Source organism: Nannobrachium achirus (assembly GCF_963921795.1).
Source record: "Nannobrachium achirus genome assembly, chromosome: 17".
In the NCBI taxonomy this organism is placed as follows: domain Eukaryota; kingdom Metazoa; phylum Chordata; class Actinopteri; order Myctophiformes; family Myctophidae; genus Nannobrachium; species Nannobrachium achirus.
Window position 1 is genome coordinate 49,707,443 of NC_137824.1, and position 24,387 is coordinate 49,731,829.

Below are 24,387 nucleotides of genomic sequence, written 5' to 3' on the forward strand. Positions count from 1 at the left end.
TAGAATAAAAGTCATATCACTATACATTTTGCATTTTGACAACAGCACCAATAATTAGTATAGTTGGCAAACCTGCAAAAGATTGTTTTGCTGCCTGTGCAGCCTGTAATCTGTACATGGAATAGCCTAAATAATAACAGGATTCAAGGGAAGTTTGACCCAATCTTGCTTCCACTTGCATGCTGCTGTAGTATCCCTGAAACATGAATGTTGAGCAGTTTAGTCAATCTGCCACGTTACCGTAGGTCTACACAAACGTTCAAATTTAAAATATAAAGTGCTCACTGAAGGCTCTCAGATGTCTCAATGTGGTACGCTCAAGCAGAATTACATGTATCTTCTGTATTGTTTAATAAGAATATTTTTTATCCAATCGGTCGCCATTTTCTAAAAAGGTTTTACTGTATCAGAGTGCAGTACAACTCCCTACCTTACAGTCTATGCTCCCAACCAATGAGAAAAATCCGAGAAAATGGCCGCCGATCGGATTAAAATACTTTTTATTCAACAATACGGAAGAGACACGTAATTTTGCTTGAGCGTACCATATTGTGACATCCATGATCCTTCAGCAAGGACTTTATTTTTGAAATATGAACGTTTGTGTAGACGTACGTGGCAAATTGGCTAAACTGCTCAAGACTAGGTGGAGGTCGATCCATAAAGGATACGACCGTCATGTCTCAGGGCTACTGTAGTATACGGCACTGTCCACTTTGCGGCGCCATTTCACTTCCATGCGCAAAGACCCAACAATAGCGCTAGCTAGCTAGGGGCGAATAACGTCCACTATTATTTGCTGCTGCTCCATACAGTCTAGACATCATTAGCTAGCTGGTCGTTTGTTTATTCCTAGAACAAAAATGTCAACTACGACCGGCGGTGGAGAGTTTGGAAACCCTCTACGGAAATTCAAACTCGTCTTCTTGGGCGAGCAAAGTGGTACGGTGTTGTGTTTTTCTTACTTGTTCTGACTGGGCGAAACATTTCGCATTGGGTTAGCTTCCATTAGCGTGGGGAATTTGGGGAAAGTGTTTATCATTAGGAAGAGACAGCGTTGGCGAATAGTTCAGTAGCTCAAACGTTGTGTAAATAATATTAGATATTCATGTGTAGGAGTATACCAACCTAGAGAGCGTGTTCTTGTTCAGACGACGAGGCTTCATTTAGAACGTTTCACGAGCCTCTCTCTCTCGCTCGCTCGGCTCGACATAATGACGTCTATTCAACGACTGAATATCAAACGGTTTGACAACGAGACACTTTTGATTAAATCTGAAACACGTCGTTGTGTGTCCGTGGGAACGGCAGGTGCTACGGCGTATTAAAAAATAAATAAAAGCCTGTAAATGTTGTCTCTCGTGATGATGTCATTGGCTAGCCAGCAGGGCTAAAGAAGCCACAGAGAAACCCTAGCCGTTTTATTTTTTATTTTTAAATGAACACGCCCAACATTTGCATCAAGTCAGACAGTGACAGTCCCCTGTTTACTTTCCCCTCAGAGCCACCCAACAATATGTTGCGTTTCATAAACTGGCTGGTTTGTTCTCGTCGTTATAATGGATGTGTGGAGCCCTGGTCCCTGCCCTGGCCCGATGCTGTACGGTGCATCAGCAGCATCATCACCACTAGCTCTGATAAAGATCCAACATTCCAACTAATATAATACGAGTCAGTTCTAAAGCCCTCCTGCTGTGCGCTTGTTTGATAAACATCGCTGTTTCCAAAAAATCCAAAGTGCCATTGAGGCTACACATCTAGGAGAGTAGAAGTCGGCGATTTCATTGCATTGGTATTATTAGCAGTTAGCTTGTTTCGTGGCCACAGCCTACAGCTGCATCCTGCTGAAACAGCCACGTAGCCCAGTTGGATCTGAGGCCACTATTATGAATGATCCAACAACACTCGCAGTGTCCTTTGTGTTACAGCCAGGGCACTTTGTACAGCCTCCCAACATTTACGTGATGTTGTTATATGTTGTACCTGCGTGGTTAATTTGGCAACGAAACAGTCTCTGTGTAAGGATATTTTCACATTTAAAAGTCAAACCACTTCCATCATCAACCAAGGATTTGGCTCCACCCTATATCTGCCAGCTCAGCGTGTGGGTTCACTAGTCCAGCTCACATTGCATCAATGATGGAACACTAAACTCCAAGCAATACTCTCTGTAACAACAGAACACAGCGCCATTTTAGTTATCCTAAATTGTGATCAAAGTCATAATCATTAATCATTGATTGATTGAATTTTTCTCAACTCATAAATGTAAACTGTCGGACATTAAGGCTAAAAGGATAACACAAAAAAGTCCATTGTGGTCCTATGCATTCATTCATCATCTCATAATGGGTGGAAAGCCAGAAAAATTAAGGTTATATTTGTTTATTCTTTCTTGTGTACACAGTTGGAAAGACATCTCTCATCACCAGGTTTATGTATGACAGTTTTGACAACACTTATCAGGTAAAAAGTCATTTCTGAAGTTATGATGGCATCATAATTACGCTCATCCCACTGGTTATGAGAGTGTGTGTGAATTTGAATATTACCCAGTGAATAATACATTTATTGCATGTCCTCCAAATATTTCCATTGATGCTTTTGACCAATTTAATGCAGCAAACAATGCTTAAAAACAATAATTATTGTCTTGCAGGCAACAATTGGCATTGACTTTTTGTCGAAAACTATGTACCTAGAAGATCGTACGGTAAGCTTTGCCTTTTTTTTTTTACTGTGCAATTTGGTCACTTAATATTCCCATTGCCTCTGTGCTGATTCATTAGAGTAGTCTACTTAGACTAGAGCATGCTTTTAGTGTGCCTTATGTCGTAGGGGCCTCCAATTGCTTTCATTTCTCCATTTCATGTTGTGTTGTTGCTCTTTATTTTACCATTGATTGCATTAGACGTCTGGTCTTTTGGTTCCATTTCATCCTCATTTTAAGTTTGGTTTTTCCTTCCATCCATTTGCTGGGTCATGACATCTACCCGCTCCTACGTTCATTGCGTGGTCGGCCACAGATTCGGCTGCAGCTCTGGGATACAGCCGGTCAGGAACGATTCCGCAGCCTCATCCCCAGTTACATCCGGGATTCTGCTGCTGCTGTGGTGGTTTATGACATAGCTAGTAGGTATCATGGCCTTGCTTTGCCTCCTTGCCCTTCTTCCTTTTGCTATGTGGAAGGGCAAAAAAACAGCATTTTACTAACCTGGAGTGGCAACCCTGCTGGGCAGTATAATGAACGCAGTGCTTCATCCTTTTTGCATTCATTTTCTTTATATATTGAACCAGTTTCTTCCCTTGTAAGATATCATATGCAGGGTTTGTGTTTCAGAAATGCTGTTAAAGACTGGGGCTGGTTTAGGGAATATAGGACACGGTGTGATCTTATGGGCAAATAATTATTCCTAATCATCTTCATAACCTTTCAGTACAGAGTCTTTTTGCATGTCTGGTCTTGAACAAGATCATCAACCTCAAACTGATCTCCTCTGGCCCTGTTTGCATTCGAGCGACTTTCCTTTTCCTCCCTGAAAGTAAAAATTCTCCGCTGCTGCCTGCCTTGCAATTCCTTCATGTCTATCCTGTTCTCTTTTTTTCCCGTTCTGCCTTTCCTTTCTTTTTCTCCACCTCCCTGTCTCTCTCTCTCCTCCGTCTCCAATCCTCAGGTCCGGCTCCAGCTTTGGGACACTGCCGGACAGGAGCGTTTCCGTAGCCTTATTCCCAGCTACATCCGCGACTCTACCATCGCTGTGGTGGTTTATGACATCACCAGTGAGTCAGGGCCATCCTCTAACTGATCTGTAGAGATCTAGGACTCTGTTAGCATAGTGTGGCACACTTTGCCACTAGTGACAAACATCATATACTAGGGATGTTAAAATACTTTGCGATGTTTCTTTTTTTTCCTCCTTCAAGCCTCTGCTACAGAAAACTTTTGCTTACTAACACAGGGCTATGAGTATGTAGCATGTATGTACTGTATGTACTCTAATGAGTACCTCTAACAAAAACTAATAGTTTCTTGTGGCAGCTTTATTTGTAGCCAGAATAATAGACATTTTCCCGTTGAGGACAACAGGTTGCTGATGTATACAGCGATTTCTCTGTTTCCTGTTCTCCCTCAGATCTTAATTCGTTCCAGCAAACTTCTAAATGGATTGATGATGTCAGAACGGAGAGAGGAAGTGACGTCATCATCATGCTTGTCGGGAACAAAACAGACTTGGCCGACAAAAGGTACACGGTCACCTGGTTGTGTGTTCAATGTGTGAATGGTATAGATGATTATTTTCTCCGTGAATGATGTTGCTTTTCAAAGATATATTGAGAATTAAGCAAAAACATTGTATTATCTGTATGAGCTCTGCCAATGCCTGGTTCCCCGTTTCTTCCCTCTTGTGTTTTTTTTGGTATTTCATCTGGTTTTGACCATCACCTCGTGAAATAATGCATACAGCTTATAGCATATTATTTGTCTTTGTTTAGTTCAGAGTTTTCCATTCAGATAATTTAACCAGATTTCTGTTCTGCATGTATTTTTTAGATTTTGTTTGTTTTTTGTGTTTTCTTTCCTGGTCCTGTCTATCCACGTCACTTTAAATTATTATTATTTATTTTTTTGTGTGTGTGTTCTCCCCCAACCCCATGCCACCACACTACCCCCTTCCCACCTGGGACCATGGCAGGCAAGTTTCTGTTGAAGCTGCAGAGAGGAAAGCTCGTGAACTGAATGTGATGTACATAGAGACCAGCGCCAAGGCTGGTTATAACGTCAAACAGGTTGGTGTCCAGTGATTGGCAGATGTCCATGGGCTGTGATGCGCCCCTAAAGCTTTCACCAAAGGTCATGTCAGCTAGGTCATGTCAGCTAGATTAGCAAAGGCAAACGTGTTTTCTGGACTGTTGTCTTTCGTTTCTTTTCGTAGTTTTTTTCCTTTTGTTTTTATTTTCTGTGGATCAGAGTGTGGCTGTGGTGTGCAAGTGAACTGGGATCTTTCCCCGGCTGTTTTCCTGCCGTTTCATCTTTTCTCGGCACAGCGGACCCCCCTCTGTCTGTCCCCTCGTCTGTCTTCCTGTCTGTGGTATAATTAAACTAACCTCTCTCTCTCTTTCTCTCTCTCTCTCGTTCTCACCAATACCAGTGAAATCTGTGTTGAGCTCTCTCTCTCTGTTTCTGTCCCCCCATCTCTTCTTCCATTGGTTTTTGTTTTTATTTTTGGCCTCTCCTCTGCGATGTTTCTTCCCATATCTGTCTGTTCGTCCATCCCTCTCACCTTCCTGCTTTGACCTGAGCAGACAGATCACCACGGAGGAGGGCGAGCAGAGAGCTAAGGAACTGAATGTCATGTTCATTGAAACCAGCGCAAAGACTGGCTACAATGTCAAACAGGTAGAGATTCTGCTCTCTCAGGGTAGTTTAGCTGAGTCTGCCCACCCACCCAAGTCCACGCTTGTCCGTTTTCGTCTTTCTTTCTCTCACACCGTCTTTGTGCTGGAACTCACACTTCATGCCGATTGACACAACTTTTTTTCTTTTTCTTTTTAGACGTTTCAGCATCAGGTTCACATGTTAGGCAAAGCTTAACTGCTATTGTGTTTGTTTTTTCCATATATGTTGGATTTTGCCTACTTTCACCTAAACTTATCCACTTGTCAATCTGTTTTGCATGATATTTTGGATGTATGCAATGAAGGTTTACAGTTCAGCCTTCACTTTCATTATCAGATTATGCTGGGATCAGACTATACAAATTCAGCCCGAAATGGTCTTTTCTATGTGTGGATTTTGTTTAGATTGGCTGTGAGTGTTGTGTTTGGAGACGTGCAGACTTGAGTTTGACATTGATTCGACATTACATGCGTGCGTGTGGAATAAGTACAACCACGAAAAAACATGCAAGCTGATTAGCTTGCATGCAAAGTGTCTTCTACCCATCTCTCTTCTGCTCCATTCAGCACCGGGGACAACACCCCGAAGAAGATGATGCTTAGCAGCATCATATTCTCCAGTTTCTGCAGGCTCATGATAAACCTTATAAACAGGCTAACGCGCACACACACTCTGTGTTTATTATGCACTCCACTTAATTTCTATGAACGTTTCATTTGGGTGGCTTTGTTTCTTTCTTTACTGACTCCTGTCTGTGTTGGGTAGCCACAGTGTAGGTAAAATAACACATTTCAATTTAGCTGGCTCTGGCATCTGTAGCCATGATTGACAATTTCTTGACCCACTTCCCCAAACTTGTGTGACACAGCAAACGGCAAACAATTAATGGTCGGCGTCATAGTTGTAGTGTTGCCAGTCTCCCATCCAAGCTATGAAATAATTTGACATTATGATTGCATAATCTGATATGTTGACTATCATGAAAGACAAAAATATTGTGTAGACTGATCCCAACATTAATCTATTATTCGATTTTATTATGATTTCACTGCCTGAACCACTGTTTTGTTTTTTCCTAATGTTAAACACCAAATGAATAGTAATAGAATGCTTGTAATCTGTTGACAATATTGTGGTAAACGTTACACTGGGACTTGTAAGCATGTTGAACTAGCTAGTTTGTCTGATTTTGCTTCTTGTTTGCTAGCTGTTCCGTCGTGTAGCTGCTGCCCTGCCTGGAATGGACAGCACACCAGAGAAAAGCAAAGAGGACAGTATCCTTTTTAAATGCTACTATGGGGTATACTATTGAGCAATTATTATTCCAGTGACCTTATTATCCTTTAATATGGATTTATTTTAAGTTTATTTAAGTCAGTTGCCAGTAATTCTTGCTGCTGGAGATAACGTGGAAATCAATTGGCCCCACCACTGATGTAGTGATGTTCCATCTCTGTATAGACGGTTCTGGGTTGCTATATAAATGCACCATTTACCATTTTACTATATTGACTGCCCGGGTGTTGTCAAAGGTAAAAGAAAAGGCAAATGGAAATGTAGTGGTTTCAATTTTCAATGCCAAAAACATTCCAATTATTTGTTGACAATCAATTGTTAAGTAAAACTTAAATCGTGACAGCTACAACAATGGACCATTTAAAAATTGTAAATGGTGCATTTTTATAGCGACTTTATCCAAGACGCTTTACATTGTGCTACATGCATGCTTATCCAAATTGCCAACTTACTCATCAGTAGCAATTAGGGGTTCAGGGGTAGCATTCTCAAAGATTTCCACTCTGGAAGGGGTTTTCACTTTGTTGCGCTTTGAACCCCCGATCACGCCGTTGCGTCTAAACGGACGGCACATCTGATCGTTTATTTCCGCTGTTTTGCCCAGAGATCGTCTAAACGGCGCTTAACTCTGGGGCAGCCCAGAATCGAACTGGGAACTTTCCGGTTCCCGAGTGGCCGTTCTACGTCCTGAGCCACTGCCGCCCCTACATCTATACATCTATAAATGTGATCATTTGTGGGGTTTCTCTTAACTTTGGTTCTACCAGTGATCGACATCAAACTGGAGAAGCAGCCAGAGATGACTGTCACCGAGAGCAGCTGCTCATGCTAGTACTGCATCACCCGACCACCTGACCTGCCTCCTACCACACCAACAGCTTGTCTCTCAGTGGCCACTCTCTCCACCCATGGCACACTGCCACTGGGATGGAGGACCTGTCTTTTCCCTTTTCGACTCAGTGACTTTTCGGAGTAACCGTGTGGATGTGCTATTCTGTATCGAAACCGGTTATCTGGAATTGATAACATAAATTAGACGGTTTAAAAGTAAAACAAATAAAAAATAAATAAGGAAATAGGTTAAAAGATATGTTCAGATTTTCATCCAACTGCATGGCATTATATAGGATTGCAGACTGACATAGCTAACTGCTCTTGAGTTATTGCACCGTTTGGAGCCTCTGTGCTGTCACACGTTATTATTGTAAAGTAATACTGCTTGGGAATATTTAAATGACTGCAAGGTTGAGGTCTAAGTTCCTTGATGTTTTGCTTTTTACTTCCAATGGAGAGTTTGGACTATGATAATTCAAATTATGTATCTACAGGATAAACTGTTACTGAATATTTCCCCTTTTTGATATGCTTAGATCAGGTAAAGGGTTCTTATGAGAGAATTTGCTATGTTGCAAGAACATTAGGCTCAAATCTAAGCTTGTTGTTGATGATGGTTTATGGGACCACAAGTTAGACATTATCTCAAAGACATCTCAAGGCACAAACAGCCAAAGAATACTGCAGTGTGTTAGGCCAATATTATACATCACTTGCAACCTTTTTTTTTTTTTTTTCTTTAAAGCAGGTGTACCCTGGAGGGTGCTGCAAAGGGATGTACAGTATAACAACCCAGTAATGAGATGGATATTTTCATCAAAGGGAATCCATCCCAAAAATCCATTGTAATGGCTACTAACCTGAAACTATTTATTCCCACTTTAAAACTATAGCAACTGTCTTTGCAAATTTGCTCAATTATCTGCACGCAAACTAACACATCTGAGAAGAGGTGCCGTTTTAAGTGTTTGAAAGTATGAAAGCCGGCGTAAGTCAGTTCCGACACTTTTCTCCACATGTCACTTGGGTCCATAGGTCATCTTCTTTCCCATCCCACCCATCAATGTTTTGTGTTGTGTTGATCACAGTATCGCAGGAACATGCAGCATGCTCATCATGCAGGATTTGTACAAGGTTAAGAACACAGATGCCTTGCTTGTTTGTTCACCAACGTTGTGCACTGAATCAAGCCACAATATTGTAAAGAATACTGAAGCCTGCAGACTGGCTCACGGCTTCACTAGTTGTTTTGTAAAGCTGGTAGATAGGGGTTTGTCCTCGGATACAGCTGGCGCTTACTAACACCCTTGCTGTAAAAAGTGCAGAGAAGTTGCAGTAGCCTATATTCTATCGCCTGTGTAGGACTGCTTGGTTTAATATGTTTTTATTTATTTTGTAACTCGAAACAAGTGAATAACATTGTACGCTTGAACAAAATTGCAGATACCGGCACGCATGTTGGACATTAGTTATTTTATTTATTGTTTGCATGTCCATTTGGACACTGTAACTGAAAGCAACATTTAATGGCAAAGTGTTTTTCTCGTCGCACTGCTACAAACGCCTTTGTGCAGTGTTTAGTCACTATATCGGTTTACAGTCACAGGAGGGAGAAAAAACCCTGCACCCCAGTCTTTTGATGCACATACGTACAGTCTCATACACAAGCCAACTAACTAGCCATATCACACCACAATACAATTGTGCATTTGCTGTAGCTTGTTTTGAAATGTAAACATTTTAAAAAGGATTAAAAAATGTAAAGTATTTAAATACACCGAAAAAACGTCTTAACCTTAGCAGCTCTTCTATTACGTGTCACTGACTGAATACTCAGCTCTGTGCTATTCTGAATTGTGTCTGTCCATTTGAAAAATGCTGTCTACTCGTGTTTAGCAACGTTTGTGTGAATAATGTACTATTACTATCTGCTGTATAAAAAGGAGAAGAAACACAGAAGTGTAGGCCTATCACATGAAATAAAATAAACATATTTCACCAAACTCATTAGCCTCTCATTTCCTTTCCTATACTTTTGAACCACTTGTGCATGACAATGTTTAATTAGGCTACTTGTTTGATTACTTTATATAGGCTACTAAATGGCATTAAGCATAATCGGTTGAAGGTGATGGTGTAATCTAATGGGGTGTGTGTGACCGAGCGTGACAGAAACTGCTGTCATTATGCAATTTCCTATGACAATACAAATATTTCAATGGGAGGTGTGACAATGTTTACATGTACACCTCTGGCGAAACAAGTATGTACTGTATGTGCATGATGTAGGATACTACAGTGCTATTGATTGAAACTTTGGAATTATTCATGCCTATGATTGTGATGTGCTGTTGTGGCCAAAATTGTTTTGGCTGAAAAAGACAACTCTTTTATAAATTGTACATTTGGATATAGCCTACTTTGATCAAAAAATATAAACATGTATAGCCTATAGGCCTACTGTATATTTTCAGTACATTTTCATACTATGTGAGGCCCCTAGAAAGGTATCTGCCTCTGACTGCCTTTATTTTGATTAGCACAAGTGAATGAGCAGCAAATACCTGAACCTGACCTTGGGCTTATACCTGCTGAAGGCTGAAGTCCAGTTAGGTCAGAAAATAAACTAGACTATCCCCTCCCCCCTTCCTCCATGTGGTATCTGGTGCTTTGTTTTCTAAACCTGGTGTAGGTTTATTGTAGGATAAATGGCAAATACAGAACAATTAATTATAATGGTAGGCACAGATATTCCTTAGTGCTGTTTCCAAGACAACAACCTAACCACCCAATCACAGTGCGACCGACAGTTGCGGGCTATGGGAAATTACAGTGGTGTAAAATAAGTAGTAGGCTACATTTACTCAAGTACAATTTTGAGTATTTCCCATTTCCACTACATCTCGGATTCAAATATTGTAGGCCTACTTTTACTCCACTACGTTTATTTGAACACTTTAGTTACTACATTGTAGATTTGTATTATTGTTGCAAAACATAGCCTAGCTTCATATAATTTTGGCCATTTGAAAATAGACGATCTACAAGAGCTTATTGTAGATCTGCTATTTTCAAAAGATCTTTGTACATTTGAAAACTTGTAATGTGACATTCTGCATAATGAGCACTTTCTTTCTACTTTTGATACTTTAAGTACATTTTGATGCCGATACTTTTGCACTTTTACTCAAGTCCATTTTGAATTCCCGACTTTAACTTTAACTTGCATTGGCGGAATCCACTCTAGGAGGTATTTTGGTGTGAGGGCACCCTAAGTATTTCTGCGTTGCAGTATTGATATACTACTTAAAACATGTGTGAGTACTTTTTCCACCACTGGGAAATTACCACCTGTCTGCATTGGCAGGGCGCAGGCACACCTGTAGGCTACGCGTTGCGGAAGTGAGCGGACAGAGGATACATGCCTGTTGGAGAAGAGCGCAGGGAGGATAGGCAACAACAGGAATCCAGCACAAAAATCTTGCTCAACTTGATTGACGATTTGTTGGCATATATAAGTCAGTCTGGAGGAAAAGCATACTGCAGAGCCTTTCTTCACCCCAGTAGGCCCAATACAGGACCGATCAAGTGTCTATGGTTGCGTTTGAAGGATTTTAAACAAGCTTTTTCATTCACAGGGGACTTTTTTCCACGGGACTATTAAACTGACCCAGTTTTTAAAGGAGATAAAGGATGTCGAGGCGTGCGAGTGTTCTACCTGATGACGGCTTGTTCTCTGACTTCAGGAAACAGTGCCTCGCCACGGAAAACTGGCACAAGAAGTATGATAAGAACGACATGCAAGTCTGGGTCGAATTCGTGCCCAAGCAACAACAAGTGATCAAAGCAGCATCTAAAGTTCACAAGATCAAGGTAAGTCTACTGTGAAGAGTAGACACTGGCTTGCCCTTTGAAATAATCTTTAATTTCTAAGTTTTACAGTAGGATTAAACCTTAACCAATTATATGTGTGTCATCATCTTGGCCTGTGTGTTTTCTCAGTGTAAGATGACAATCAAGGACGTGTCAGCAGCGACCATGTACGACGTCCTTCATGATTCCCAGTACCGCAAGAAATGGGATCCTACCATGTTGGAGAGTTTTGACATCGCCCGTGTATCTGCTAACACTGATGTGGGCTACTACTCATGTGAGCACCCTTATTTGATGTAACCTACCACCGCACACTCCACTGTTTTGTTTCTCATAAGTGTGTGGAACACAACACAGTAACACTGCTGGCTAATAACCTGTGTTGGGCAATGGGCAGTAACTTATGATTTATTAATATTACTGTAATATTATTACTTTACCCACTTAACAAGTAGTGTAAGGGAATACTCTGCCAAAACAGTAATATTATACCACATTACTAGGTAAAAAATATTAGTACATATTACATATAGGCCTAGTACACTGGTTTTGTTGGCTGCCTTTTGAAAACATTTAATTTAAAGGTCAAGAGAGTTTGCTGCTTTATTTTATAGCCTTTTTGGCTGATTGGTGACTCATTATTATTATTATTATTATTGTGGGTGGGTGGGGTGTGCTTAAGTAATATGTAATATAATATAGTAATAATATGTAATATAATATAACATACTCTTGATTCCAAGTAATAAGTAAAATATATATATATTTTAAGGATTAATATGTAATAAGTAACATATTACTGTCCTGAGTAATGCCCAACACTGTAAAAGAAACATGACTCAGATGTAAAAGAGATGCATACAATAGATGTAGCCTATTGTACTGTAACATGGAAAAGGAAATACATATTATATATTTGTTTCCAAGCTGTGAACAGTATAGTTTATATTAGTTTGTTTTGTAAATAGGCCTACTGGAACAAAATGCACCTGTATTTTGGGTGTGTGGGAGTAAAGGTGTATTTTCCCCCTCATCAGCAAGTGCCTAAACTAGTTTGTTTTGTTTTGCAGGGATTTGTCCGAAACCTCTCAAGAACAGAGATGTGGTTACACTGCGTTCGTGGCAGGTGACGGATGATGAGTACATTATTGTTAACTACTCTGTCAAACACCCGGTAAGTTAGTCACACCCTGTCACTGGTACACAGCAACCTCTCTATCTCAAACATACCATTCCTATGGTTCACGTCACTCAACCTATTATCACCAGGTTTTGCATGCTTGCCCTGATCTTATAACAGCGTTTTATATTGTCTACAAAGAGTCAGTTTATCTTCACGTTGCATGCTTGAAATGTGCGGCATGTTTAATCGTGCTTGTGTAGTTATGGACTACAGCTGCTGCATGTAAAATATGGTAAAACAACAACACCTGTTTTGTTTCACAGAAATACCCTCCTCGTACGGACCTTGTGAGAGCCATCTCCATTCTAACGGGTTACTTTATCAAACCCATAGGGCCTAACAGCTGTTCCTTCACATACCTTTCCCAGGCCGACCCCAAAGGTGAGACCAAAACCTGTAACCCCTGACCTCATTTGACTTCACCAAAGTATAAAGAGCATTTGAGAAGTCAAATAGAGCAGCATTTTAATGTTATCCCATCGTCTGACTTCAGGTTCTCTCCCCACCTGGGTGGTGAACAAAGCATCTCAAGTTTTAGCTCCAAAGGTAAGTAACATAACTCATCACTGATAGCATTGTTCCACTCTTTTCAACAAGCATGGTGCTTGATTGCAGAGTTGGACATAATGTGCCTGCTTGTGTGTGAGAGGGCAATTTATAAGAAAGTGGCTAACGTGTGTGTGTGTGTGTGTGTGTGTGTGTGTGTGTGTGTGTGTGTGTGTGTGTGTGTGTGTGTGTGTGTGTGTGTGTGTGTGTGTGTGTGTGTGTGTGTGTGTGTGTGTGTGTGTGTGTGTGTGTGTGCGCGCGCATAAGCAAGGGTTTCATGTCCCTTAAATAACAATGGTTACCATAGGAACCCAGCATGGGGGCCTGTCCTGGGTAGGTTCTTGACAAAGGAGTGTCACAGAGCTGACGCTCTCTGCCCTGGTAGAACCTGTTCTTCTGGTTTCATACCATTCCATTGCTTGCAACTATTTAGCTGCAATTGTATCGATATGTGCGAAACGGAGATTGTGTGACTCCCATCCTCCTTTGAGCAGGAATGGTGACCTGAATATAAATGAACAGCTTCACCCCACCCCCCACACCAAACAAACCACTGACTCATTTCAAAACCAGTACTAAAAGACCTGCTATGTACCGGCTTTAACTCAGTTTTTGTTAATAAGTCCCTTGATTTCAACTGTTAAGACACTTGTACTGTTGCGCAGACTGTCAGTAACTGATATGATCAGTTCCTCTGAACCGCTGACCACATATTTTGATAACATGGCACTCGTGCACAGGTTTATCTTCAGCTTTTGTTGACTGAACATGAAGGCGTGGCGAGATTCCATTTGTCAACTTAATCTCTGACCCTCCCTTTCTCTCTGGGCCTTCTCTTTCCAGGTGATGAGGTGTGTGCACACGGCGGGCAAGGACTATACTGCGTGGAAGGAACAGAACTTTCCCGACCAAAAGCCTTGGCTGTTCCCAGAACAGAACACCCTACCCATGATGGACCCGGAGGAGTTATCACTGCAGCGAGCAGATTCACTTGAAAATGTGGACGAGACTTCAAAGATGGAGGTTCAGGAGAATGAGGACAGTAACTGAGCAGAAGGGATGAAGGCTAGTGGTTGCACTATTACTCAATATTTAAGATTCACAATTCTTTTCCTTTTTTTAAAGATTTGTTTTTGGGCTTTTTTATGCCTTTATTGATAGGACAGTAGGTTGACAGGAAATGGGGGGAGAGATGGGCGGCATGTGGCAAAGGTCGTCCGGATCGGTAATCGAACCGGAGACGCCGTCAGGCATCAATGCCTATGTGGCAATGCCTGTGGTATGCCCCCGGACCAGTAGGCCAGCGGGCACCCCAAGATTCACAATTATTTGTTAAATCCCATTATAGATATATATATATACATACAGTATAGTCTAAGATTCTTGTATTTTGGCCCTTTAACATTACAGCAACTAGAACAATGGCACAAAATGCCACTAAAATAGCACTTAAAAAAGATGTTCAGGCGCTGTGGGCATGGGTCCTACCCCCCCCCCCCCCTCTCTGTGTGAGAGGTCACAAGACAAGTACACCAGAAAGCTAAAGTCCCATGTCCTATGTCTATACAGAATTTGCTCCTGATCCGCTCTATCTAACCTAGCCCCCATAAATATATTTTTCAATATTCGGTTTTCCCTTACCTATCAATGTGCCTTTTGGGATGCTCAAGGGAATGAAGTGTTTACAGCAGGTTCTTTTCCAGATGTAACAAAGTGCAAGTTGCCATTCTGGTGTATCAACCTTGAACAAAGCTAAAACTCTCCAGTGTTTAGCCATATATCTATGCTTTCGTTATACACTGTGTAGTGTGCAAGGATAGAAGACTCAATTGTGGCAAACGTAAGAAATGTGTTGTAAATACATTGCTATCATGTAAATACATTGTAAATACATACCGAATAAGACTTGCAGGGAAGGAAACGTAAGCATGTCTTTCACAAAAGAACATCGGTCAGTCAATAATTTAAGTATGGTGAGAGTGAATTGAAATAATTTATTCCTTTTGTTTTCTTGACATTTGTATTTCTACCCAAAAGATGCAAAGTAGGGAAATTCTATAGGCTGTTATCAGGTTATTTCAATTTATTTGCGTGTTGCAAGACAGCGGAAAGTATGAGCTGTTGCTAGCTTATCGAATGTTTAATTTTAGAATTGTAAGTCACATATACAATGTTGTCACTGACCGTATACTGTATAGTATCTTTATATAAGAATGTGTTAATATTTCATGATTAGTAACCAACTTGTAGTTTGGACACAGGATTGTCACTGAAGGTTCTTACAACAATGTTTGTATTTAAGTTGCGCTGCCTTTAAGAAGTAGAAGTGTATGGAAGTTATTTAACTTCAGTGTAGTAAGCCTTAACATGTAGGATAGTCACTGAATGAAAGATCTGTTGAACTCAATGAAGGAAAGGAACGTCAAAAGTTTAAGAATTTTTTTCATTATACATTATCCCTATTTACTGGCATCAAGTGGACTTAATAGGCTTCAGAAAACCTTTGTTTTGTATTTTTATTTTTTAATAAACCTCAATGACGTGCTTCAGTCATCACTGTGATAAGCTGTTCTTTTGTAAGTAACAAACTCTTAACAGAAACCCAGGTTCAAAGTGGAACAACAAGTTCAACTACTGTCATTACTGCAGCAAACCATCCGGTCTTACTGTACTGTCTGTTGGTCTTAAGATGTCACACAGATAAACTATTTGTTTTTACTCATTGCTTGCAGGTAAGCAGTGAGAAACCTTCCAAGATAGTTTTGTACAAGCAAGCTCACAGTAAATCAGATCTTATGTACACATTAAATGACGGGTCAAAACCAGTTTTATCATGCCATCTTTACTTGCTGCATATGACAAGTGTTTTGATGCACTATGGATGTACAGATCCTTCTAAAAAAATAGAATATTGTGTAAAAGTACATTTTCTTGAAACTTTACTATTTCTTGAAACTTTCATGTTCTAGAGATACATTGCACATTCAGTTAATTATTCCAAACCCTTTGTTAATTTTTTGAATTTTTATGGCATACAGCTCATGAATATCAAAAAGTCCAAAATATGACATGACCACTCAAAACAAGGATTTATTTAGAGAAATGTGAACCTTCTGAAGTCAGAATTGCTTGAAGTCCAGTGGGAAGTTTCCAGTCAGTTATGATTTGGGGTGCTATGGCATCTGCAATGTTTTTTACACAATATTCTTTTTTAGGTAGATCTGTATTTAACCATGAATTCAAAATACTTTAAATTAATTACATGTGAAGATACTGCTCCACACTTCAAATGACAACATATACTGTACGATGCATAGCAAAGTGGTGTATACGATTCTCTATTCACATAAGAATCTTCTTGCAACAACAATTACCTTTGCGAGTGTAAGTTATTACACTCAGTTTGGCACATCAAAACATTTTCAGTTCATACAACAAATAGAGTATCAGTAGTCTGTTATAAAACAATGTTATTTTCTAAATATTTCATATTTACTGCTCAGTATATGTACGTACGCCCTACTGCATTACAACAATCTTTAAAAATCCCTTAAATAAGTTTATAGCTTCATATTTACACAGGCATATTCATATATTTTATGCACAATGGAAAATAACGGACTTGTTTGGGTATAAACAGTGAAATAATTCCATCTTCCAGCTGGACGAGGGTGTTTTGATGCTATTAAACACTGTCTTTGATTAAAATACAAGGGTTGAATCGAATGACAGCTATAGTGTTGATCATGTGAATATTTCAAATATTATATGTGCTATTTGCAACTTCACCAAAATGTGATTGTATTCATATTATTATTTTAACAATATGGAGTCATGTAATTGACTGCTGAGTAAACATTAAATCATTTCAGGATTTGTGTTCAGATAAGTTAGGATCATTTTGTTCTTAATTATCATGATTATGAAAATAATTAATTGTAGCCCAAAAAGAGGTTGCGAAATCTCTATGGCTCCTCTTGTGAGTCAACCATATCAGAGTGGTGGAGAGCCTGCATGTTATTTCTGTCAAAGAGAAAGATAAAGTGTGCGTGGTCCCAAGTACGAAAGCTGTGAATGGAGCCGTTTAGTCTTGATCAGTCATCCTTAAGTCGAAACAGAATGAGAGCTAAAGTCTCTGGAGGGGACATGACGAGTCTATCCACTGAAGAACCTCAGACCCACATGAGGCTTGTAAATCCCTTCATCTTTTTTCCCTTCTCCTTCTGGTGATCTGCTGCCATCTAGTGCACCGTCCTCTCTTTCTGTCTCTGGTAGTCTGGTGGAGAAGCACACATGGCCAAATTAATATTAGAACCCAAATGAATAATTCAGGAGTATACATGACATAATATGGCTGTACAGTAGTAGCTTGTATTATTATCTTTAAATCGTGATTAAGTAGAGCAGGCAACATGCAGGACTTACTATAAGGAAAGAAGCGAACTCTCATCAGAATTTCTCGAGCAGTCTTCAAAATCTCTACAGCCTAAAAAGAAGGGGTGGAAAAAAACAACAGTTTGACTTTGAGTAGTCCCCCCCACCCCCAAAATCATATTTGCTTTGTTTTCCATGAATAATATATGTATATTTCTGATTCATAATGGAAAGGTGACAAGTTTTAATGCCTGCCTGTGATAGCATACTTGCACTTCTGGCAAAGAGTTCTGTTGTGTTCTTTAAATTTTAAAGTTTTAAACCAAGCAACATGTTGATAAGACATCCTATTGTAATACCACATTTTCCTTACCCTTGAGTGTTCTATGTCCTGGAAGTCCACCTCGTTGACAGAAAGTACCTGGTCTCCCTCTTGCAGCCCAGCCCTGTGAGCGTCCGAGTCTGGAACCACCTACCAACACACACAAAACAAAACTCAGAGACCAAGCCAACACAACGCAATGACAATACCGTATCTAAAAAGAACAAACCAATCGCGATCCCAGGTCGACATACACATATAGGGCAGGCCTGTCATAATTATTACATAATCGCTGTTTGGTAGGCTGCTTCTGCGGATCATAAACATTACTAAAAAAAAAAGACTCCCAAGAGCTCTACAGAGAATGCAAGATTGTAGATTTTTTTCTTTTTACGTATTATCTGAATCTGCACCCAGTTTATTCTTGACCTTTAGTTTTCCCTTTCCCTTGAAGCCAGGCCTACATACACACCTTAGATATGAAGATTCCCAGCTGGGAGGCCTTGCCTCCACGGATGTTGAAACCTAGCTGAGCCCCCGGAGGTTTCTTCAGTACGACGGTACGTGGCAGGAACTGGGTGAGCTCATTGTTGTAGTCAGGGTGGTGCACTCGCTACACACAGCAGGCAGCAGCACAAAGAAAACATTACTGATAACAGCTGAATAACAAATTAGATGGCTGGGAATTGTCATGATTTTTGTTTAGTTTTTTGGTGATCAAATGTTTATAAAAGAACATAAATCAAAACAAAGTCCCATCTTAACAAAAGTACAATACATGCAGAGTCAAGGGGTGCAACAGTTATAGAACTAATCGAGATGGCTTGTCAGGTTAATATCTTGGTTATAACTTTACTTTACAGGCACTAGATCAGATTCATCTTGAAAGTTTTATCCACAACTTGCTCACATTAGCAGTCACAGGAATAAAAATAAAAGCTTGAAGATGCCATTATGAGAGAACACTTTAGTGTTTGTCAAGTTTTTTCAGTTGAGACATTCTATGCATTATTTTGCCCTATTTAATCTAATGGTATTTTAAGGTTTATAATTGTTTTGCACAAGCTGCACTTTGAGAATGATTCCACTTTAGGCTTAATTTAGTTACCTGTATTGTGCACTTTTTAGTTACATTTAATTCATTCTTTTTGTTTTATTTTGGATAATTATGCAACTTTTTTGTCCATGTGTTGTGATAGGATGGACAAAACATTTCAACACAAGGTTGATTGTAAAAAAAAAGTGACATCTTCCGCAACTAAGGGTCGATTCATACTCTAGGAGCAGAGTTTATTTCGGTTCGGCTCTGTCCAGACTACGATATGACGTCATTCAGCGGTTCGGGTGGGCATCACCCCATGCAAGTTAGGCGGTTCGAGTGCTGCAGTAATGTTGTGACCTCCCAAAATAATTACGGCGCTCAGCAGAGTCTTCTCATTCATTCAGCCCAGCTTCAAATTCATATTTTTGGCAGTGTAGCCAAGGAAACAACGGTCGTTTGGAAGCGACACAAGCCAACTTCCAAATGCTTGTGGCCGTGTAATCGTGTATTGATCATCACATAGCGGATACATTGTCAGCTGGCTCTCGTCAAAAGAAGAGCTTAAACACAACTTTGCTAGTGTTCCGTGTTGATATAGGTTTATGCTATATTACCTCTATGGTTTATAGCCGATCTGCAAGCTCAAAACCTGTCACGTCCGCGAGACCGCGACGAGTTGTGACAGTGATGAATGCAGAAAGAGGCGGCACGTCTATAATGTGAACTTGTAGATTAGATGTTATCGACAGAGCTTGCGTGTGTGTGAGAGAGCGCGATACCCCCGTCTCCATCTGGTGCTGCTGCTCACTCACTGGACCTCCAGTCATTAAGCGTGCAGCCGTGAGGGCCAGTCAGATGTATCCGTCCTGCTAAGCTCATTTCACAAACGTTTTCATGCCAAGGACATCAAATATTTACAAGCGACTTCGGCGCTAGCCGTTAAGAGAGTATGAACCGAACCGAAATAAACACGGCTCCTTATTAAAGTATGAATCGACCCTTAGTTATACTTCTCACTTTTATTTATTTTGTATCAATTACCTCCCCTTGACTGAAAAACCGCAAAACAAAAATGTTTAATAAGCCTGTGCACCGCTTCAAAACAGACACAGACAGTCCAACATACCCATGAGGACCTCTGTAATGTAAAATAATATTTGTTATTCATTTATTTGTGACAATTTAAACTAGGTTGAAATGCAGAGTCAGACCTCCTGCGGGGCTATCCATGCTGGTGGGCTCTCGTAAGAAGGCAGGAACACCACTGGGAGCTGGTAATCATCATATGGAATCTTCTGGTCCATGCCGAGGGTCTTTAAATTATTTAACAAAACAGCACAATGGCATTCATTAGCAGCACGTTACAATATTAGTTACCTTGTTGGCCTCGGATCAAGACTATCATGGATGTATTGCATCGAGTCTGACTTTTACTTTCGTAACTGCTACTACTTTTTGTCTGTCATTTAATGGTGTATGCATGAATACAAAGGGACCCTAATTTAAACAAGCCATTGAGCTTTCTTGTGGTCTATCTTTTTAGTTGTTGACCTTGAATCAGTGAACTGTACTGTAGCTTTTTTTTTTTTTTTACAAATATGCAATTAATCAAACTATAATATCACATTCACACTAATCGCAGATACGAAAGTAAAAGTCAGACTCGATAAAATTCATCTATGATAGTCATTATCCAAGGCTAGTTACCTTTTGACAGCAAGTTGTCCACACACATACTAGCTAAATACACCTGAACACGTCATACACAGAACAAATCATGCACAGACAATTCATTCAAATGTTAAAGAACCTCCTCGACAGTTATTTTCTCAGTACCAAACACCTGGAAGCTCGTTATTATTAGCTGCAAGCTAGGTTCTAGCTGACGTTAGCTCGCTAGCTCTGCTGTAGCAATGGATGCAGTAGTAGACTACTACTAGGCTATAATACAAGTGCTATGAGCTTGCAGTCACTATTATCTGCATTTTGTTTTTGACGATAGAGCGTCATATTCTATTATTATATCATGTCTCCACTGCGATCATACAGCGATAAACAAATGATAAAACATCAACTTTACCATTTAATTGTTGTGATGAAAACCACAGCTGGCTGCTTGCTTACGCCGCGACTTGCGCATGCGTATACTAAGGAGTCCAATGGTCCAATGAGGGGACGTGACATCTTTCTACTTGTGTTTTTACTTTTCAGCATGAATGTACTGCCTCCTGCTGTCAAAAACAAATTTGTTTGGATTGATTGATTGATTGATTGATTGATTGATTGATTGAATACGGTATTGACAGTTTGCCGAAATGAGTTGAAGTGGTACATGTAGTACAATGTGTAATTTGTTCTTAATCAAATATATTTGAAAAAAAAAAAAAAAAAAAACGCACACATTTGGTTTGGATTGAATGATTGATTGTATTGACAGTTTGCCGAAATGGGTTGAAGTGGTTAATGTAGGCCTACGTTTTGTAATAATAAATAAAATCTCCAAAGTCGCCTACTGAAGTTTTCAAATAATTGCAGTGGAGTATTTAAAGTAGAATCTTTGAAAACTGGAAATACTCCAAGAAAGTAAAAGTACTTCTGTCAATATTACAGTAAATCTTCTGGTAAACGGAGCTCATCAAGTAAACCATAGTGGAGACTGGAGACTGCATCACAGAGTGAACATGTACATCAACAACATAGACAATACTGGATAATAGAATACTGAATGGATAATAGATCGAAGGCCACAGATAAACCACTGGACATGCTATGTGTTTATTGGAGCATCATTAATTGATTTAGGGTAAATATGTGCATATAGTACAAAGGTAAAGGATTACATAAAATACATATACTACATGTGAATAAACATACAGTATTCACATGTTCTAATGTATCCTGTCTGGTAGATGTGAAGCGTTTTAATACAAAATGGTAGAATAATGTATCTAATCAGAATTTTGAATAATTCCTGCAATTCTCATGCCTCTAAATACAGTATATCAATAAATATTAAATATATGGTAGGTGTTTTTTGTTTTGTTTTTTAACAAGTGTTATAGCTCTATATTCTGATATAACTCATTGCTCTCACTGCTCCGCTCCCTGATACATTTTCTGATTGGCTGAAAGTTTTCAACCCACATGAAAATGTATTTTCTGTTTATTGAACAGAAAAAGTTTCAAGTTTTAACATTAAGTTGGCATAGGAAAATGAGTTGGGGACTCAAATACCCAAATGCTCTGGTAATACAGTCTTTTTTTTATATATAATTTTTATCCCACGGTTTGTAAATTGTAACCCATTTTTTCACCCAGTGCCAATTGCCTATGTAATCCTGGTCTCTACTCTCCCTCTGCTGCGCCTGGGGAGACTACGGACTGACCGCATGCTTCTTTCAGTGCATGTGGTGTCCAAGTTGCTTCTTCTCACCTGACAGGGGGGATTTCCCTGGTTTGGATGAAGCGCATGGAAGGAACACGTTATTCCAACCAGTTCCTTTCCCCTCCATCAGGCGCCCCGGCTGGCCAGGGGGAGGCATTATAGAGACCAGGATTACTGCATGTTTTTGTGAGGGTATCTACCCTAGGAGACACGGGGAGAACATTCAAACTCCACACAGAAAGGCCCTTTCGCCAACCCCACCTAGGGTGGGAATACAGTCTTGAAGAATTTAACTTGCTCTATTAACTCCAGACACTCATTCAGTTTCGAGTCATACACACAGCACTATTCCAAATCAAAACGACATAAGATATTTCCAGATATTTCTTCGCACATGTGACAAATGTAATGCAATAGAAGCAAATCTCCGTCACAGCTTCGCCCTTTGCCCTCAAATACAGAGATATAATATCTCATATCTCTCAAAGACCCTAATCTTTGAGAGATTCTCTGATATTTTGAATACTCAAATCGATCCTGATCTTGTGCTAATTACTGGGATTATCAGACTCCATTTCTACTCTGACGAGAGCACAACAACAACTTCTCTCAAATAAATGTTGACACATTTGGACTCATTTAAACATTGGCTCAATGAAATGACTGGTACACTTCACCTTGAGAGAATAAGATACTCCTTAAAAAATAAAGAGGCACAATTTGATTTGATATGGAAGCAAATAAAGGTCAGGACAACATAACTTTCACAAATGTTTTTCTTTTTTCCAATGAATATTTCGGTTTAATATTTTATTGCATGTAATGTCACTGAGCAGTATGGATGGGAAGGACTTGAGGGGGTTATTGTCTTATGTCTTGTTTGTTTTAGTTTTAGTTTGGATTTTGTCGTAATGAAAAAAAAAGTACAATGTGTAAATTACATAACATTTTATAATTTGTTCTATATAAAATATATTTGACCCCCCCAAAGCTGAGTTTTGGTATACTGATTCCTATGTTAAATCCTTTTTAACCAGCAACCAGCGGTCATTGTGTGCTCAGCTGAGGACTAGTATCCTGCCTCTTGCTGTTGAGGTAGATCGGTTCTCAGCTGTGCCAGAAGAGAATAGGATATGCAATGTATGTGACCTGAAAGATGACCTGAAAGATGTCGAAAATGAATTCCATTATATGTTTTAGTGTACACTGTATGACGATTTGAGGGTTCCTTTATTTGATGTAATGCAAAAACTAAAACCTGAGCTATTTTGTGAAGATGATAGCCAGCAGTTAGAGTGCTGGTTGTTTAACTATGAATTATTTAAGACGGCACATTTTGTTTCTAGAACCTGGAGTAGAAGACAATCTCAGCTGTTCAAATAGGTTTATATCTGGTCTCCTATTAAAATGTGAGGTAACAGGCGGCAGGCCCAATGTTGTATATTTTAAGTTGTATTTATGTAATCTGCCATGTACAGTCATGATGCTTGGGTGTTTTGGTCATTCGTTTGACCATTGTTAGTGAATTGTCGTGTTGGTTCATTGTCTAGGTCAAATGAAATGTAAAAGTCCATATGGGCTGGGCTTCCTATGGGAAGCGTGACACTTTAACAAAGAACAATCAATCAATCAATCAATCAATCAATCATGTAGATGTGCATAATTATTGTAAATCAGTGAATATTGACTAGATCTAAAATCGTTGTTCTGTCTCTCTGTATAATGCATTCAAATTGCCCACCAGAGCCCCCGCTACAGTATTTTTTTTATACTGATACATTTTTGGTGTTTCGGTCTTCTTTCCTATGGGTTCTTCTTCTGTGTCCTTGTTTTCAGCTGGTACAAACCAATGGTTCCCTAGCCATATAAGCGAGCGGGAGTGCACAGAGGTCAGGACCCTATCTCCTGACCTCTGAAGTGGCTTGATGTACAAGTAGGACCAGGCCATGATGTACAAGTACACCCTTACCCCCAATCCATCCATGGGCCTCTTAAGTCTGACACCATTTTGTAGGCGGAGGAGAAATTCTGGTGCCAAGATGCACCAACGCCCGTGAGTCTTTTTAGTATAAGCTAATTTTTCTTCTCTTTCTTGTTGACAGGAAAGTGGTAGATTTATACTTTAGTCTTGGAT

The 24,387-nt window shown here is 39.8% G+C and overlaps 3 protein-coding genes across 3 annotated transcripts; 2 read left to right on the forward strand and 1 right to left on the reverse strand.

Annotated features, from left to right (window-relative positions):
- Positions 1 to 760: 760 nt before the first annotated feature.
- Positions 761 to 9,519, forward strand: rab41 (RAB41, member RAS oncogene family). The gene is made up of 8 exons (XM_080745985.1): positions 761 to 942; positions 2,408 to 2,466; positions 2,660 to 2,713; positions 3,027 to 3,132; positions 4,134 to 4,245; positions 4,695 to 4,788; positions 6,606 to 6,672; positions 7,462 to 9,519. The coding sequence occupies exons 1-8, from the start codon at positions 864 to 866 to the stop codon at positions 7,524 to 7,526; spliced, it is 636 nt and encodes a 211-aa protein (XP_080602111.1). The 5' UTR covers positions 761 to 863; the 3' UTR covers positions 7,527 to 9,519.
- Positions 9,520 to 11,221: 1,702 nt separating this feature from the next.
- On the forward strand, positions 11,222 to 14,180 carry stard14 (START domain containing 14; the record flags this gene model as incomplete). The annotated part of the gene is made up of 6 exons (XM_080746785.1): positions 11,222 to 11,401; positions 11,531 to 11,678; positions 12,472 to 12,575; positions 12,848 to 12,965; positions 13,078 to 13,130; positions 13,974 to 14,180. The coding sequence occupies 6 exons, from the start codon at positions 11,222 to 11,224 to the stop codon at positions 14,178 to 14,180; spliced, it is 810 nt and encodes a 269-aa protein (XP_080602911.1).
- Positions 14,181 to 16,051: 1,871 nt separating this feature from the next.
- On the reverse strand, positions 16,052 to 21,003 carry pdzd11 (PDZ domain containing 11). Its single transcript, XM_080745628.1, has 6 exons — positions 20,949 to 21,003; positions 20,080 to 20,181; positions 18,299 to 18,439; positions 17,878 to 17,976; positions 17,556 to 17,616; positions 16,052 to 17,406 (listed from the first exon to the last, which is right to left on the reverse strand). Exons 1-6 carry the CDS (start codon positions 20,949 to 20,951, stop codon positions 17,372 to 17,374), a joined length of 441 nt encoding a protein of 146 aa, XP_080601754.1. The 5' UTR covers positions 20,952 to 21,003; the 3' UTR covers positions 16,052 to 17,371.
- Between the last annotated feature and the right edge of the window lie 3,384 nt (positions 21,004 to 24,387).